The sequence below is a fragment of the Schistocerca americana genome, chromosome 5 (assembly GCF_021461395.2).
Source record: "Schistocerca americana isolate TAMUIC-IGC-003095 chromosome 5, iqSchAmer2.1, whole genome shotgun sequence".
In the NCBI taxonomy this organism is placed as follows: domain Eukaryota; kingdom Metazoa; phylum Arthropoda; class Insecta; order Orthoptera; family Acrididae; genus Schistocerca; species Schistocerca americana.
Window position 1 is genome coordinate 400,215,861 of NC_060123.1, and position 18,631 is coordinate 400,234,491.

An 18,631-nucleotide genomic window follows, 5' to 3' on the forward strand; every position below is an offset into this window, starting at 1 on the left:
TTCGCCTCGAGTGATTTAGTTAAACCAGGAAAGTCTTCTATGAGGAGAGGGCCATTGGCTCTGTCAAGTAAAATTAACAATTCAGTTTTTACAATGGCAGGGAAAAAGAAACTGTCACCTGTGGCTCCCAACCCGCTACCTTTATTATGAGGCTAGTTATCTGAAGCCCAAACCCAGTTAAGACCCTCGTGCCCACCTTCCACTTGCTGAGCAAAAAAGGGAGGGGCGGGGGGGGGGGGGGGGGGGGCAAGGAAACGCATATATACCGAATGACGAAGAGCTATGCAAACACCAAAACAGCAAGCAGTGAAGCTGGACAGTTCTCTGCCGCACAGTGCAATACCAGTAACTGAAAGGGAAAAATAGTGCAAGCGCTATCATGAGAAATGTGAAAGGTTCAACCAGACGAGACCATCCTGCTGTTTCAAGTACAACGGAACTGTGTTTCGCAGTCACAGGGTAAGCATTTTCTTATACAAAGTGAATGGAGTAGGCGCTGTATGAAGCGACTATAATGGTACCAAGATGTAAGACCACGCTATACCATCAGGTCTGGGACGGCACCAGCTAGCTTTAAGCGCAGTGTAGCACCGGAGTGTGAGGAAGCTGCATATGAGACGTTCAGTTTCCTGAGTGTAACCACGCCATCACAATCTGCCACATGAAGGAAACGTAAGAGCTATTCCACTACTTATTAAGTTTTAAGAATGTCTTACCTCTGCGAGGAAGATAAAGGATGACCACGAATTTCATGTGCCGTCTATATAAAACATTCAACTGAGTAAGAATAACAGCGTACACATTCAAACATATACAAGTAACCTAGTGGGGCTGCAAAGATAACAGGTGTGAAACAAAAGGACGTTACCTTATCTGTCGCGAAAAGGATAGAAATGTACAACTGAAGACCTAGTCGACGTGAAGGACAGTACAATACACACCCATCATTATTGTAATAATTTGTGTGGTGTCTTGAGACTCAAGGTACTAGGTACAAGCTGACTGGGCTCTCAACAGAACTATCAGAACTATCGTAGAATTCGCCACAAGTCGATCAAAGAACATGCGGTAAATTTAATTAGAATAGCTCAAATAAGACTATGATTCCAGTTGTCTGCCACGTGGGGGAAATGGAATATCTGCTGTATGTTTCAGATAGGCCTGGTTGTCAATAAACTGATATTGTACCTTCAAGGAAAAAACTACTTTGAAATGCATCCAAGTTGCGGGTAATCTTAAGAGCTCAATAAAAGTTTAGCACCATCCTCAAGACTTACATAATTAGTGCTTTTTCTACATCCACAAAGTTACTCTGCAAACCACACTTAAGTGCCTGGCAGAGGGTTTATCGAAACACCTTCACACTAATTCTCTATTATTCTACACTCGAACCGCGCGCGGAAAAAATAAACACCTATTTCTTTCCGAGTGAGCTCTGATTTCCCTTATATTATTATGACAATCGTTTCTCCCTATGTAGGTCGGCGCCAACAAAATGTTTTCACAATCGGAGGTGAAAGTTAGTCACTGAAATTTCGTGAAAAGATCCCGCCGCAATGAAAAACACCTTTATTTTAGTGATTTCCACTCCAAATCCTGTATCATGTCCCTGACACTCCCTCCCGTATTTCTCAATAATACAAAACGTGCTGCCCTTCTTTGAACTTCCTCGATGTACTCCGTTAATCCTGCCTGGTAAGGATTTTACAACACCGCGCAGCACTACTCCAAAAGAGCACAGACAAGCGTAGTGTAGGCACTCTTTTAAGTAGATCTGTTGCATTTATAAGTGTTTTGCCAATAAAACGCAGTATTTGGTTCGCCTTCCCCATAACATTTTCTACCTGTTCTTTCAAATTTAAGTTGTTCGTAATTGTAATTCCTCTGCATTTAGTTGAACTAACGGCCTTTAGATTTGACCGATTTATTGTGTACCCTACGTTTAACGGATTCCTTTTAACACTCATGAGGATGACCTCAAACTTTTCATTATTTATGGTCAATTGCCAATATTCGTACCCACACATATTTAAATCGTTCTGCAATTGGTTCTGATCTTCTGATGACTTTACTAGACAAACGACAGCATCATCTACAAACAACCTAAGACGGCTGCTCGTATTGTCTCCTAAATCGTTTATACAGATAAGGAACCTTTGAGAACGTCATAAATCATTTCTCTTTTACTCGGTGGCTTTCCACCAGTTTCTATGAACTATGACCTCTCGGAAAAGAAATCACGAATCCAGTCGCATAACTGAGACGATATTCCGCAGGCGCGCTATTTGATTACATGCCGCTTGTGAGGTACACAGTCAAAAGCCTTCCGGAAATCCAGAAATACGGAATCAATTTGAGATCCCTTGTCGATAGCACTCAACACTTCATGTGAGTAAAGAGCTAGTTATGTTTTATAACAAAGATGTTTTCTAAATCCGTGTTGACTATGTGTAAACAGTCCGTTCTCTTCGAGGTAATTCATAATGTTCGAACACAATAAATGTTCCAAAATCCAACTGTATATCGACGTTAATGATATGGGCCTGTAATTTAGTGGATTACTCCTATTGCCTTTTTTGAATATTGGTATGACATGTGCAACCTTCCTGTGTTTGGATATGGGTCATTCGTCGAGAGAGCGGTTGTATATGATTGTTCAGTGTGGAGCTATTGCATCGGCATACTCCGAAAGGAACCTAACTGGTATACTACAATTTGGCAACGTCTTTCTCAATAATTTAATACCTACCTGGGTAATGGAAATAAATGTAAACATGTGTTCTCTGAGGAGTTCACTAGAGCTCGCTGTGTCTCCAATCATGAACTGGGCAATGCAATTTGTCGACATGCCTCGTAAGTTCATTTCAGGCTTAGACTGTGTGCACAGTATCACTTTAGTCAAGAGAGCTTATCAGCACCGTATGTTGCCCGCCGAACTTCGTACACCACATTGACGTCATCCTAACATTCAGGATCCCTACTACAAATTATGCGTACGTACCCTGAGTGGAAAACAAAAGAATTGAACCCTGCCTGTTTGCAGGATACCGGGAGTGCTGTGTCTACCAAAGCAGCTCGCAGTCGTCTCCACATGATCAACTGGACGTCTAGACGTCCATTATGGGCAATAGTAAACATCTCCCAACACCATGGTTCGCTGAGAAGGCGGGCTAGGGACACTTTGAATGGAACTTGGATCAATTGTGTCAGGTTCGCTCCACCGACAAGTACAGGGTTTGACGATATTGAAATTCTGACATTAGCCGCAATCGGGCATTGAAATAAATTCAATGTCGACAACATAAAATTTATGGCGGATCTGGTCTCGAACTCGGATTTCCCGCTTTACGCGAGCGTTCGCCTTAATCGCTTCGGCAACCCGAGCAAGCTTCATGTCCGACCCAAGTTCTCAACTTGTCGTAGACTACATAAACTGAGGTAACAAAGTCATAGGATAGTGATATGCACATATACAAATGGCGATAGTATCGCGTACACAACGCAGAAAAGGGCATTGCCTTGACGGAAATAGGCCATATGTACTCACGTGATTCATATTAAATAGTTTCACGCGTGATTATGGCCGTACGACGGGAATTATCAGACTTTGAACACGGTATCGTGGAGCTAGACACATGGCCCATTACATTTTGGAGATGGTAAGGGAATTCAAAACTCCCAGATCCACGAGTGTGCCGAGGACACCAAATTTCAGGTACTACCTCTCACTGCGGACAACGCAGTGGCCGATGGCCTTCACTTAACGGCCCAGAGCAGCGGAGTTTGCGTACAGCTGTAAGTGCTGACAGACAAACAGCACTACGTGAAACAAGCGCAAAAATGAATGTGGGATGTACGATGATCGAATCCATTAGGGAAGTGCGGTGGAATTTGGCTTCAATGAGATATGACAGCAGACGACAGACGCGAGTGCCTTTGCTAACAACCCAACATCGCCTGTACCATCCCTCATGGGCTGGTCACCATACCGGTTGGACCCTAGGCGACTGACAAGCCGCTGCCTGGTCAGATGAGTCCCGATTTCAGATGGTAACAGCTGATGGTAGGGTTCTAGCGTGGCCCAGATCCCATGAAGCCATGGACCAAATTTGTCAATAAGGTACTGCGGAAACTGGTGGTGGCTCCATAACCGTATTGGTTGAGTTTACATCGAATGGACTGGGTTCTCTGGTCCAACTGAACCGATGATTGACTAGAAATGGTTACGTTCGGCTACTTGGAGACCACTTGCAGTAATTCACGGACTTCATCTTCCCAAACAACGATGTCATGTCACCGGTCTACAATTTGAAGTATTTGCACAACCCCCCCCCCCCCCCCCAAATACATTTATGAGAAATAATCGAGGTGTCAAATCGTGCACAAAATCCTGCAACGGAATATTTCTGCAGTACTTCCAACGACTTGTTGAGTCCATGCCACGTCGAGATGCTGGACATGTCCGAAAGAAAAGATAATACACATATAAAAATATTAGTACGGGATTCGTCTGACGCCCCGAGCCGTACCGAAGCGATATTGCGCTCCTGACATCTCTCTCTCTCGCACGCGCGCTCCGGAAATTACCTATCCGCTTTTTTTTTCTGTCCTACACTATTTTGTAAAGCACGTTGAATGAAAATGAAGCATTACTGAAAAGTAATAGTTAATAATCTATACTGAAGTAAAATACTGCACACAACAAATATCAGTGTTGTAAATATATTACAAATTGCGTAAACTATCTAAAAAAAAAGGAAAATGAAAACTATCTTATTGATTATGATAGTTGCTGTACATTGGTATTACTACGATCTATAATGAGCAACATTTTATTTGCTCCTTAGAAATTATAAGAGTTCATAAATTATTAATTTGAAATAAAAGAAAGAAGTTTGAGAAAATGTTTCTTTTACGGTCTTTACACGATGATTCAACTCAAGTAAACAGAATGTAACTGTCTGTAGGTACAACGAGTAGCAACTCACGCACTATTATTTATCAGCCACAGCATGCTGCTGCTTTTTTCCTCCCAAAACATAGCAGATGGTTTCAAAGGAGACTTGAGAACACGAACACCGATGGGGGGAGGAAGAAAATCTATCCCTCCACTTTTTTAGCTTGATTCCTCCACATTGGCGTCTCGCTCCAGTACTGAGTCAGCAGAAATCGCAAAAAACTAGAATCCTTCAGTCAAATAGTATATTTGCTTCAGCACGCGCTCGCCGACCTCAGAAATCATACAATACCGTAGCGAAGCAGCAGCAAGAACTCTATTGTTGAACCTGAGTGAATTGTGTAGGCGGTAGCTGAGTGAACCAAGCGCACTGTTTCTATATACACCATGCTGTCGATAGACGTCTGTTCGCTAGTACTGTATTCGTTTCTTTATAATGCTACTTGCACCAAATGACACCGTAGAAAAGACGTCGTAATAATAGCGTGCACTTATAAAGTTGTGGGCTAAAGGAAGGGCTTTCGTCTCAATAGGCACAAGAGGGAAACAAGAGGCGAAGGTAACTCACGTACGTCTCTCTGTTAATTGAAGAGTGGAAATGCAAAAGTTCTAAATGCCATTTGTCCTCAAAACGCGTTTCAGCGTTACTGTGTTTTCATATTCTGTTGTGTAGCCGTCGACATGTTCAAAGTGTCGAATAATCGAGAAAATATTTCAAACATTTAATACTAGATGGTGCTTGGTCTTTGTAGCAAGCAGTGCGTCAAGATCTACTTTCAGCCTGGGACGGTTTGAAGGGATAACACAGAAATTATTGGTGATTGGGCACAGGTATCTGATACGTTACAGAGATCCTGCAATTTCAGAGAAACGAAGAAAGGTAAACAAGATCTTTATTCCGCAAGATTTACACAAAATTGTAGGCTCACATAAAGCTATGAACCCATTCCATGTGATTCCAATGCGTATAACTGACTTCTTTGACTTTAATGACGCTGTTGGAACACTGTCACCAACGCAGGCGTGTACAGAAAGACCTGTTCACGATGTTAGCATTTCTTTTGCAACAGCAGACGGAATTTTAAGTGAACTTTGCAGCATCTGATCCCCAAGAATTGTGTAGGGGACAGAAGTCAGTTCTGCTTTTTTAATTGAATATGAATTTGTTATTCTCTAGCAAAAAATTTAATAGACAAGAGGAATAATTTTTGTTGTTTACAGTTCTACCAGTTATAGAACCACCGCAGTATTTTTGTATTTGCAGAACAACAAATAAAATGTGGTGCCTCAGAATTAACAGCAACTGAAACGAAAATTTTCTTTTTGACGTTTAGAACCAGTCAGCTGCCCAGCATGAAACTTAGAATGTTTTTAATAAATTATCTATTTTCTAATTTCTCTCTTTTTTGCAGTGACGAAGTGAGCAATATAATTGGCTGGTATCAGAATAGCTGCCCAGTTTTTTTTTCTTTGGATACAAATAAATTACGTACAAAAAGAGAGACCGATTGCAAGACGACTCACCACTGTGCAACAAAGAGTTGCCGAAAAACAAGTATACACATACTAGTTTATTTTACAAACGGATATCTTATTACAGGTAACTGAAGGAAACGATAAAAGTACCGGTACGCAGAAAATAAAATCAGATAAAGACCTCCTTTGGTCAGATACAGATGCCACTTAGACCTCCTCACTGGAATGTTCCGAAGAATCTGCAGTGTCACTGCCACTGCCATGATTATCTTGCTTTTTCCCCACAGCACATCGTCTTCATTCCCATCTAATGCATTTCTTACAAAGCACTTCTTAAAGCCAATACAACTGATGCACTGGATGTGCATGTCCAAGTAGTCTGGATCCCTTCCACACTCATGTCCGCAGCTCGCGTCTAGTGGCTAGCGTTGCTGCCACTGGATCACGGGGTCCTGGGTTCGATTCCCGGCCGGATTGGGGATCTTCTCTGCCCGGGGACTGGGTGCTTGTGTTATCATTATCATCATCATCATCATCATCATCATCATCATTATCAGCAAAATCAGATATACTGATGGCTTCATTAACTTCCCATTAGGGGTCAGGGCTCGACAACCTTGAAGTAACCTATGGCTGTACCCTGTTTCAGATGTCTTTAAATGGCTAACTCACCACAACATCGAAACTTGTGGCTGTGACGTCATGCCTCCTGGAATGGCGGCAAGATCTGTGTTTCATTTCAGGATTCTGCCTTCCTTGCTGCAGTCAGAAGCCCTTAAAATCATCAAGGCTCAACATCCTGCCATTCTTTAGAAGAGTATCTGAACTTCTGCTCCAGACCGTAAACAGCCCATCTATAACCAACTCATTGGTCATCCAGACTTTTTCGTTGCAACGAAATATGACGCCAGGCGGCAGCTGTTTTTTGGCATTGTTTTACAGTGGATGATGATATAGGATCGCGTCTTTCCTCCATTGGTAAACACAACTTCACGATGATTCGCGATTTCTCACTGCCCGCAGTGCGGACCAAAACACGTTTGGCGCCTTTCTCTTCAGATATACAGGATGGCATGTCGAAGTAAATAGGTGTGTCGTCAACGTTTCCGATTTGCCTTACGAGGTAAGCATGTTCCTTTCACAGTCTTATTACGTGTCGCTGCTACTCGACCAACTTCTCCACATACGATGCTGTAAGAAGCTAAGCGTCACTCTAGTACACCACGCAGAGCTAGCTTTAAATTGAACACCACATTCCTGTGCTAATTTTACGTGCTTTATTTAGTATGACATCCTCCATTATGTTATACTTTGTTTTTCTCGCGCACAAACGTCACTACTTCCTTGTCAATATTTTCGAAACGTCCGCTCTGTGCGCCACTGAAAACTTTCCTAGTCCACTTCGCATTTTTCGTACGTTGTTTATCCTTTTTGCTACCTCCGAACACTGGCTTCCGTGACTCCATACTTCCTCAATGCGGTAAATTTGTTGTTTCTGCATCTCGAACGACCATGACTCCGAAATTTGCTTCACAGTAACGCCTGATCCTGGTGATAAATTCGATTTTGAAACCCGTTGTTCATCATTACAATCCATCACACACTTTACTACGCAGTTTAGAAGTGGGGTCTCTAAAGCCAAACAATAGCTGATAAAAATTTGCCGCAGTAAACACTTCCTGTTATCAGACAACAATGCTCAAAGTATAAGCGTAAGTTCAAGGTTAAAGAGGTCGTCATGCCAGAGAGTAGAGTTACGGTGTAACGGGAGCTCGAGGTTCTATTCCACAAAGAAAAGAAAAACTGCAAATCATATGCCGCAAATGCAACACGACCCTCTAACATCTGGGCAAGAAATTTCGGTTAAATACGTCTTGGATTCGGAGATACAGAGCACACTGTTTTTTGATTCTACTAACAAATTTGGGATTTGACATTTAGAACGACTGACATTTCCATTCTCCAGTTGTTAAACTGAGTCTCTTTCTCTCTTTTTTTCGGTCAGTGTTTGCGGCCCTACTTGCCTGCGCCCTTGGCGGGAGCCTTTCTCGCCACCACGTCGGTACGGTCCTGGATGTATGTGATGAATATGTTACGCTATCATTGTGCAAGCGATAGTACATTTTGTATGCTGTAGATAACAATATGATTGTAAATATGAAAAAAATACAATAACGACAACAACGCAGACCGTGAGCAGTCGTGGGGCGGAAAGATGAGAAGGGAAGGCCGGTCGCTGTGGCCTAGCGGTTCTAGGCGCTTCAGTCCGGAACCGCGCTGCTGCTACATCGCAGGTTCGAATCCTGCCTCGGGCATGGATGTGTATGATGTCCTTAGGTTAGTTAGGTTTAAGTAGTTCTAAGTTCTAGAGGGCTAATGACCTCAGATGTTAAGTCCCATAGTGCTTAGAGCCATTTGAGCCCATTTGAGAAGGGAAGGCCTGTTTCCCTGGTCCCCGGCTCACTTCCGCAAGCATTGTTCTGTGTTGTGTACCGTACTGTGCCTCCAAGGAAGGGACAGTTATGCTGCGAAAACCAAGCTGCAGGGGAAACTACTTCGACTGATTTTAAAACTGAAGCGTTAGGCAGCTATGCGTCTGAATTGTGTCTGGTGATAACGCCGTGGTAGGGTAGAGACGACAGTGAAGGCCAACCTTTCCCGTGATGTGCCTCGCATCCCAACCACGAAGCGGGCAGTCAAGTGAAACATTGCGAGCAGCGAAAGAAATGGAGTGCGGCAGTAGTGGGGAGGCGGTGGGAGTGGTGGTGGGGGTAGGGTGTGGAAGGGGGGAGTGACGGTCGGCGGCCGAACCAGCTGGTCCTGAGGGCTGCGCCGTCAGTCGGGCACGCGACCTCGCACAACGCAAAGCGGCGCGCTCACCCACGCAAACACGGCCAGCTCCTCCGCTACCCCGCCCATCATGTCCGTCAGCTGTTGCCGCGTACACAGGTAAACACGACGAGATGCACGCGCACACACCTACAGTTGCGCACCACACTTTTTTGCGATATATCAGGAATTTACTACATTTTTGTAACGCTCCTCTGGAAGACTTTGGACTTGTGCGTCACTGCTCAGTGTCATTAGAAAGCGGAAAGGGGTGGGTTACCAAACGGGCCGGTAACCAACACCGTCAGCACTTAGGGATATTGACGAAAAAGTATAGGAAGATGCACACATACAGCAGCGCTTGAAGATTCTTCGGTCAGGCAGCAACCAATGATTCGGTGCCTCATTACAATGTAGTGGAAGTTTCAGTAGTTTCTTAGGATGAAAAGCTAACACTTCTATCACGCAATGACTACATCAATAAAAGATTCATATTACGTTGAGGCAAAATCCGCGTATCCACCTAGCAAAAATATATATAGATTCTATGCTATTCTTTTTACAACACGCTACAAGTTTCTAGGGTAAAAAGTTGTCAGTGGAACATAAGGAGTTATCCCAGAAACACTTTTAGACTAAAGTTATTTTATTGTATTTTTCTGTCTCAGGACGAAAAAAATATCATGGCAAGGGTCGACGCGGTTATCATCAAATAACATTTTTAAAAATAAAAGTAAAATAACAGAAAACTGAATTACAAATGAAACTAAGTTATAAACACGACGACAGGCATCTGACGACGTTACACATCTGTGCTCAGATAGCTGGAACTGGAAACTGCAGTTAATTACATAACAGTATACGGTTCGTAACTCTTGAATCCCAAATATATGTTCACACTTTAGGCACCTGTCCTGGCCTGTTCAGCTGACAAGTCGAGTCACTACGTATTGTATTCTAGTGATTACGGTTGTGTACAGAACTCAGTTTTATTTGTAATTTAGTTTCCTAGTATTTTGCTTCCCACTTTTTTCCTTCTTTTTAAACTGGTCATCTTATGAAGATTTACTAAGAAATTGAAACCGGTCATATCATCACCTCCATCAACAGAGGCTGAGAAATACAATAACTTCTTTTTTTAATCGGTCAGTGGTTTCCACCGTGCCTGTCTAGTCTATGTAACTTTTAGTTCGTTTTTAAACTTTCTTATGGGAGTGTATTATACCGACAACTATCTGCTCAGCGTTCCCCACTACTGACGGAAGTAGTTTATTGAACGGTAGCAGAGACGAATGTCATTAATATGCATGTTTTTAAACAGTGATTTCAACTTCGTACGAGTGCTTGCCCAAAAGTTCTCAAACTGAGTATCATAAATATTTGCCAACATGTTATGTTGCCATATTAACTTTTTCGTTAAGATAGCACTAACTTAATAATGACGTGGGTCAGTACCTGAGAAATTTGTATCTGAAGTAGAACTGACTGGATTAGACAGGTTATCGAAAGCCTGTTCAAAAAGTTCATTGTCGAATGTTTCCGACCATCGTATTACTAATGAAGAAACATCACCGATTAGAGCTCTTATTTTCAAGAGGAAAAAAACGCACTTATAAGATATCGGCTCCAGCAAGTGATCCCGGGCGTAAATTTGGGTCATAATCATGATAACACGCAGTTATGACCTTTTAAATATTCGCGCGCGCCAGTTTGTCACTCACTCCGCCGCCTGAAATCGAACGCGAAGTACTGTGCAGCGGAGTGACACCACAGCCCTCCTACTTGCGGGCTGTTGATGCCGAGGGAAGGGACGACGCAGCCACGTCTGCCGATTGTGTTTCGAAATCTTGTTCGACGACTACTCAATATTTTACAGAAAAGAGTACGATATCAACTTTACACACATATATGTCCAATATGATTTTAACAATGTTCAAGATGTCTCAAAATCAAATTGACGCACCCAAGAAACTGAAGAATTACTATGAAATGAAGTTAACGACTTCGGATTACAAGATAATCTTGTACAACACACTAAAGAACGGCCCAACTCCTCCAACTGTACTCCACTTTAACATTCATCTTTACAATCCAAAGAAAAGAGCGCATAACAGCGATGTTTATAAGCAAATAGCGCTACGCTACTTATTTAATGATACTCATTTCATTCACTTAATCAGCTTTTGTGAATTGCGACATAAAAATGTTCAAAGCAAAGAGATCTCTGGTATCAGCTACAGATTAGAAACCGAGCACTCCGACACAATGATCAAAGCAAACCACAGTACTTCGCACTCGGACAAAAAGCGGCTGCTGCGGGGCCGAGCGAGTGACAAACAACCGGTGCGAGCGCATGATTAAAAGCTGTGCTTTCAGAAGCTCATAACTGCGTATTTTTAGAGTATGGCGCAAATTTTTCCGCGGGATCGACTGTAGGAGCCGATACGTTGGAGGTGTGCATTTTTCTCCTTATAATTTGTGGTCATGTTGCCGATGTTTCCTTGTGTGGCTTAATTCTGGAAGACGGATACGATTACACGTTCAGGTAAATTTTCGTTAAGTATGTTTCAATTTATGGGTGGAAGGTAAGGAGGATGAGATTTGTAGAATACCGTCGACAACGACGTCATTCAAGACTGAATGTTGCATTTGTCAGACAAGGGTGAGGTAGGAACTCTGTTGCTGTCGAAGAAATCACCCCAGAAAATGTTTATGGTACACACGAGAAACGTGTCAGGCTGACGAGAAGGGGATAACTGCCAACAGCTCTCACATTAGCTCCGGAGGCTGTATCTTACAAGTCTTGGTCAGTGTTATGAACGGAAACCTGCGCTAATGACCGACAATGTGAAAGTAATTATCCATTTGAACAAGTGGCATAACTTTCACTTTATAATAAGAACACCGTCATGGTGGCCTACTGCGATCTAATCGAACTATAAAGGAAAATTACATAGGCTGTACTGGGACCTCACATAGAACCATGACAGATCACATACAAAGCATAATTTTTGATTAGATAGCACTTTTTTTTTAACCATCGAGTTACGCGCAAGAGAAGTACGTAAAATTGGGAACGCATAACGACAACTGTACACAAAAGCCATTTTATTGAAGACATGTTCGAATAAATTTAGGAAATCTGTTCAAACTGTCTGCCCTGGAGCTCACCACGTGCTAAATACCTTTGCTGCGGTGACCTTTCAACTATATCGGGCATGACAACATTATGCTTCCAGTGGTGATGCGGAGCACTGACTCGGGCAATCAGCTCAACACTTGTGGCTGATGAATTAACGTTCAACACCTTCTTGACATTCCACCAAAACAAAACAAAAGTATGGGTTGTTATAAATAGTTAAACTCGCTGGCCATGCGACAGGTCCTGCTCGGCCTATCCGGAGTTCCCCAAAAATAAATGTTACCTGAAATCGGGTATAAACATCAAAATATTCTGGGGTAACATCCAAGCAGTTACGTCAGTGTGACACGCAGAAACAGAGCCGCTCCTGTTGTGCAGGTAACAGCAAAGGCCCTACAGGATCAATCACTCCACCCCTGTTCGTTATATGTGACAGCTATGTCACATGTATTCTCAGATGTAACTACTCCGACTAAATCAACCCACACGTGTAAAATATGGTTCATTTGTGAATAACAGATATCTAAAAGGCAGCATTATTTGCATTTCGATGGACAAATCACTACACAAACACCATACGATATACTAAATCTTGCGGTTTTATGTTCGTACTTTCAGAAGGTCATCTACGTTGTTCTCCTGCGACATCCTCCAAACAATTACGTGATTTGAGCCCCTGTAAGAAACACAAGGTGTCACACTTCTCTTTGAAAGCAATAGAATTCAGAGTTCTCAAATCCTGACTTCCATCACTAAAATGCAAAGAAGTAATAGTCTGTGTTTCGCTCAAGCGCTGATGATGAGCAACAAATACACTACACGTATACCGTGAATCTCTCCAGTTAAGAAATAAATTCTCGTAGACACTACGATATTCTCTGATTATTCATAGCTCACCGTAACACACAACGTCGGTGAGCTACGCTGAACGCTGGATCCATGGTGGTCTTATACGTATGAATACGTGGTACGGTTACCTTAGCGGGTGACAAACTAAACAACCAACAACGAATTGGTTACGGAATATTGCTTACCATGAGCAAAGAGCTACACTCATATGGATTACTCAAACGACAGTTTAAAAGAGATACGCTTCTCAACAACAACAACGTGCTCTGCGTGTTACCTCGCACGGTTTTTTATCGGCGTAGTCCTAAAACAACTCGTATACCACATAATTATTACAAAGCTTAACAAGGAAAAGCTCACAGGCCTATCACACAATCATCTTTGGCATAAACACTGACCACCTAGAAAGGTTCGAGAGTGATTTTATTCCTGGCGTATAATCAGCGTCGGCTTAGTAGCTATGACAGCAGCTTGACCTAACAACTGCAGACAACAGATACAGCATTACACCAGTCAGTCGTGAGCAGGCAGCGTTAAGTAGAAGACGCACCACTGTAGTGTGTCAACGTTGTTGTGTCACAAATCGCAAATGGGGGAACATCTCTAAGTGTTCCAGACATTCTCCAGAATGTTCTGGAAAAAAAAGAAAAGAGTGTGCAAATTTTGTCCCGCATGCCTTGACTCCCGAACAAAAGCGACATGTGGACGCCTACCGCGACTTGATTGAAATACAAAACGCAGACAAATGTTTTCAGGAAAATATCATCACGTATGATGAGATTTGTTGTTATCAATGCAAACCTATCACAAAACGACAAAGTGCGGAAATTCGTATGAAGGGTTATCGCTTTGACAACATAACCGACGTTCAAGCCAATTTGTTGCACGAGCTGATCATCATCCCTAAGAAGGACTTCTCTGACAGTTTAACATGGTTGTATGTACGTCCTGCACATTGAAATTAATTGGTGAGGTAGCGGTGGGGGTGGGAGTGGGGATGGGGGTGGTGTGTGTGGGGAGGGGGGAAGGGGCGAGTCTATGTGCAACACCCAAAGCATTAAAACCATTATAATTACTTTTCACTACTTTTTATTACCCTATCATAAAACTTTTTGGACTGACGGTGTAGTGTTCATCACGAACAGAAAGACATTAGCACCCTATAACGGCATCCAACAACAGCTATCCAAATGGTTCAAATGGCTCTGAGCACTATGGGACTCAACATCTTAGGTCATAAGTCCCCTAGAACTTAGAACTACTTAAACCTAACTAACCTAAGGACATCACACACACCCATGCCCGAGGCAGGATTCGAACCTGCGACCGTAGCAGTCCCGCGATTCCGGACTGCAGCGCCAGAACCGCTAGACCACCGCGGCCGGCAACAGCTATCCGCTGCCAGGTATTCACTGTATAATTCGAGGCATGGTAATGATACGTACAATTCGAGACGTTAATAATGACACTTCAACAATGACATTGAAGAACCATTCACATACTCCTGGCTCTCGTGTTTCGCCTTGACATGGAGGAAAGTCCTGAGCATTTTTTAAAGCTAAAGTTGAGTAAAATTTCATTATAATTCTAAAACCTTTATACTTGTCCAACACTCTCCCGCAGGCATTTTTCGACACTTCTTTAACAAGATGACGCTGCAACATAAAGTTTAAGGACAAGTTGCCACCCGAAAATGGTCCGACGTAAAATGGAGCTTTCTCCGCTACTCTGATGCTCGGCATTTGTAGAGTGTAGCCATTCGCAATGAAAAAGCGCGGTGTTTGTTGTACCATAGATGATTGGGAAAATGCAGATCCGAACATTGCGCAACATATGATGCTGCAGTTGAGATCGTAATGTCGAATACAATGCCAATATACTGCAGTGCGGAACTAGAGAATGTAGTACCGAACATATGGCAAACAGTCGACAAAATTACCTGGCTTAGCTTGTCGACATGGTTGGCACTAGTTATCTCTCGCTTTCTTATGCCAAAACCAAAAGAATATACCACATTAAATGAAGAAAGATCATAAATGAAAAGCGTTTAAGAAATCTAAATAAAATAAATGCTGCTGTATCCATATGCAATTTCTTCCCATGATAGCGAAAACATCACCGCCGTCAAATATGCAATGTTCATTTCAAGAAATCAAGAAAATGTGTCTGAATTCCTTAGGGACCAAACTGCTGAGGTCATCGGTCCCTAAACGTAGACACTGCTATGCTAAGAACAACACAGACCCCATGCCCGAGGGAGGACTCGAACCACCGGCGGGAGGGGCCGCGCAAGAAATCAAGAGCTGAAATCAGTTTTTCGTGATGACTTTTTAAATATAAGTACATTATTTCAAATAAAAAGCAAACTGAAAAAATTTGTCTGAAATGAGCATACAATCACGTCTGCATCATAAATTACTTGTACTGATGTTGCAGCCTGAAACGCATATCCACTTAAACAAGCAACATAGTTGTTCATTTCTTTTCAGGTAAAGTCCCTTATACTTGAACGACTAAAAATTCCTTACAAGAAGATTAACGAAGTGTCACTCCCACCCTTCACTCTAGAATAGTTCCTGCACAATCAAAAGTTTATAGACACACGTTTTCTGTGATTTCACAGGGCCCCCACTATTACCAGTATGATGAACAAGATTCAAAATCAGGAACTATAATAAAGTGCACACATATACGAATAACTGAGAAAGGTGAGTCTGGTTGAACTGCATCCAGCTCAAGAGCAGAAATCTTTTTACAGCAAAATGTCAATGCTGAAGAAATATACTTGGTACTAAATCGTGAAATAATGTAATCATAGCACTCTGACAACGCACCCAGTCGTTTAATCAAATCCCCATGACAATACTTAACTCACAGATTTTAATTGATCATTAGTGATGTTTGAAGCAGCGCATTTCTGTGTCGAGATACAGACGTCATCGACTTGAAGCTTGGTTTGACCACATTGCTTTAATAGACAATACTCGAGTAGGTATGGCTTCGTCATCCTCCGACATCTGAACTAACTTATCTACAAAGTTATAAGGGGGGAGGGGGAGGAGAGACCCAAAGTTTTGCGTACTGTCCGAATCCCGGCGCAATTTGGCATTTTTCACATTAACAGATTATTGTCAATGGTGGAAGAAGCGGCAAGTGAGAGGAAAAAGAACTTGTTGGACCTTTACATCTGCCTTCCGTCAATGAGCCACCGAGCCACATATTTCGGAGCTACTGAAACTAAAGTACTTCCGTCCTTTCCGTTTCTTTGGTAACCACGACTTAGACACCACAAGTCCTTCATGGGCAACTCGTATTTCGAGAAGCTATTTCTAACAATAAAATTACCATTCTGGTAGGACAGCAGGTACTTTTATCCGATAGCAGAGTTCCTCCATCTTAGATGGTCAACAATTACGCGGCATCACTTTGCGTCGCCGTTCACTACACATTCACACCTACATTCTGCTATTCCTAACCGCGACCATTTCCATACTACACTACGATGTGCTGAAGATAGGAACAGCACCTTAACCGTCAGAACGACAACGATACATCCTCGCAACCACGGCGACGTACACTATCGCCTTAGACTTCATGTGCATACTCTGTGGATGAAATCGGGAGGCGAAAGCGTGTAATTCAGAGGAATGTTTTCTTCGTTTAACACAGAACACATTCTTCCTACTGTAATGACTACATCAATACAAACGCAGCTAGCCAAGTATTGCGGGTCAATTGTCCGTCACAGTAGGAGTCACTGCTGTTGCTGCAAGACGGGTACAAGCGCCTGCCAGTTATGTCACCTCACACGCAACGTTACCAGCTAGAACAGCGACGATAATTACGCGAAACTTTATGGCAGCAGATACGTGCAATAAAACAACTATCACGGAAGCTGAGGATCTGTATACCAAGCACGACTACATTACCTGCCACCATTTGTACAATATTCTGCACTTCATAGTGTTACCTCTGTGTATGTACTTGGCAAACTTTAATGTTTGCGACTGCAGATTACATAGGCAGAGGAATGTGTTTCGCGCTGCAGGTTTAATAATGAAATAATTTTCCCTACTGAAATATCTCAACCCTTAAAACAGAATAACAAAAAGCAAGGAAACTACTCGTATAAATGGTGGTACAATAGGAGAAAAGCAATCATCCATCGTTATAACAACAGAATGCCAGCTATACAACAACAAGACGACAAAAGAACTAGTCGAGAAATGTGCTGCTGCTATGGCGTCATAATAAAAGCTTAAAACACTGTATTAATAGGCGGAGAACGAATTTACGGGCCACAGCTATGGAGCTTTCGGCCATAAAAGTTAGTCGCCGAAGATCACGAAAGGCTGTATTCAAAGTAAAGACGGTCAATCATATCTGTCACGACAGCAATGCGAAGTCCTCATAATGTGGGTATAATTTGGCGGCTTTTTACAGGGTGTTCGGGAATTCATGTAGCCCGTGCTCCCTACGGGTTCAATGAATGATTAGAATGGCAACAAGGATGCGACAAAAGTTCACCTACGGCGTATTTTCTCAGAAAACTTCTATGAAGAAAGGACGAGTTAGCCAAACTGAACAGGAATACACAAGAAGAACCGTTATCCCTAAAAATTCTTTTAAATTCCTTAAATATAGTGCCCCGTGAATGTTTTTCACAGTAATTTTCTATGGCCAACGAAATGTTTTCGTTATTCTAAGTTTGTTGTCAAATTTAATATCTGTGATTACATCATGCATTATTCCTTTTTCTAGTCATTAGATTTCTGACTGGTTTTATGCGGAACGCCAGGAAATCCTCTACTGTGCCACTCTCTTCATCTCGAAGACACTCATGGACCCCACGTGTTCTATTATTTGTTGGGTGTATTTCAATTTTTGTCTTCCTTTACAGCTCCCTCTAGCACCAAGGAAATCATTCCCTGATGTCTGAGAACTGTCACCTCATCCTATTACTTCTTCAAAAATGGTTCAAATGGCTCTGAGCACTATGGGACTTAACTTCTGTGGTCGTCAGTCCCCTAGAACTTAGAACTACTTAAACCTAACTAACCTAAGGACATCACACACATCCATGCCCGAGGCAGGATTCGAACCTGCGACCGTAACAGTCCCGCGGTTCCGGACTGCGCGCCTAGAACCACTAGACCACCGCGGCCGGCTATCACTTCTTCTAGTCATTATATTCCACATGTTCCTTTCCTCGCCGATTCTGCAGAGAACCTCCTCACATCTTTTATGAGCCCATCTTCTTTTAACATCCTGCTTCAGCAACTTATCTCAAATACTACGATTCTCTTCTTTCCCGGTTTTCCCACACTCAATGAGTCATTTGCACGCAATGCCATGCCCCAAACATACAATCTCAGAAA

At 42.5% G+C, this 18,631-nt stretch overlaps 2 protein-coding genes across 3 annotated transcripts in view; one reads left to right on the top strand and one right to left on the bottom strand.

Moving 5' to 3' along the window:
* LOC124615360 (unconventional myosin-Ie-like) overlaps window positions 1-18,631 on the bottom strand; it is a 384,348-nt gene that overhangs the window by 220,913 nt on the left and 144,804 nt on the right. The window lies entirely within an intron of this gene.
* LOC124615361 overlaps window positions 9,273-18,631 on the top strand; it is a 49,457-nt gene continuing 40,098 nt past the window's right edge. The window contains exon 1 of the mRNA XM_047143177.1: window positions 9,273-9,382. Within this exon, the coding sequence (XP_046999133.1) occupies window positions 9,354-9,382 (29 nt within the window). The 5' untranslated portion in view covers window positions 9,273-9,353. The remainder of the gene's footprint in view (window positions 9,383-18,631) is intronic.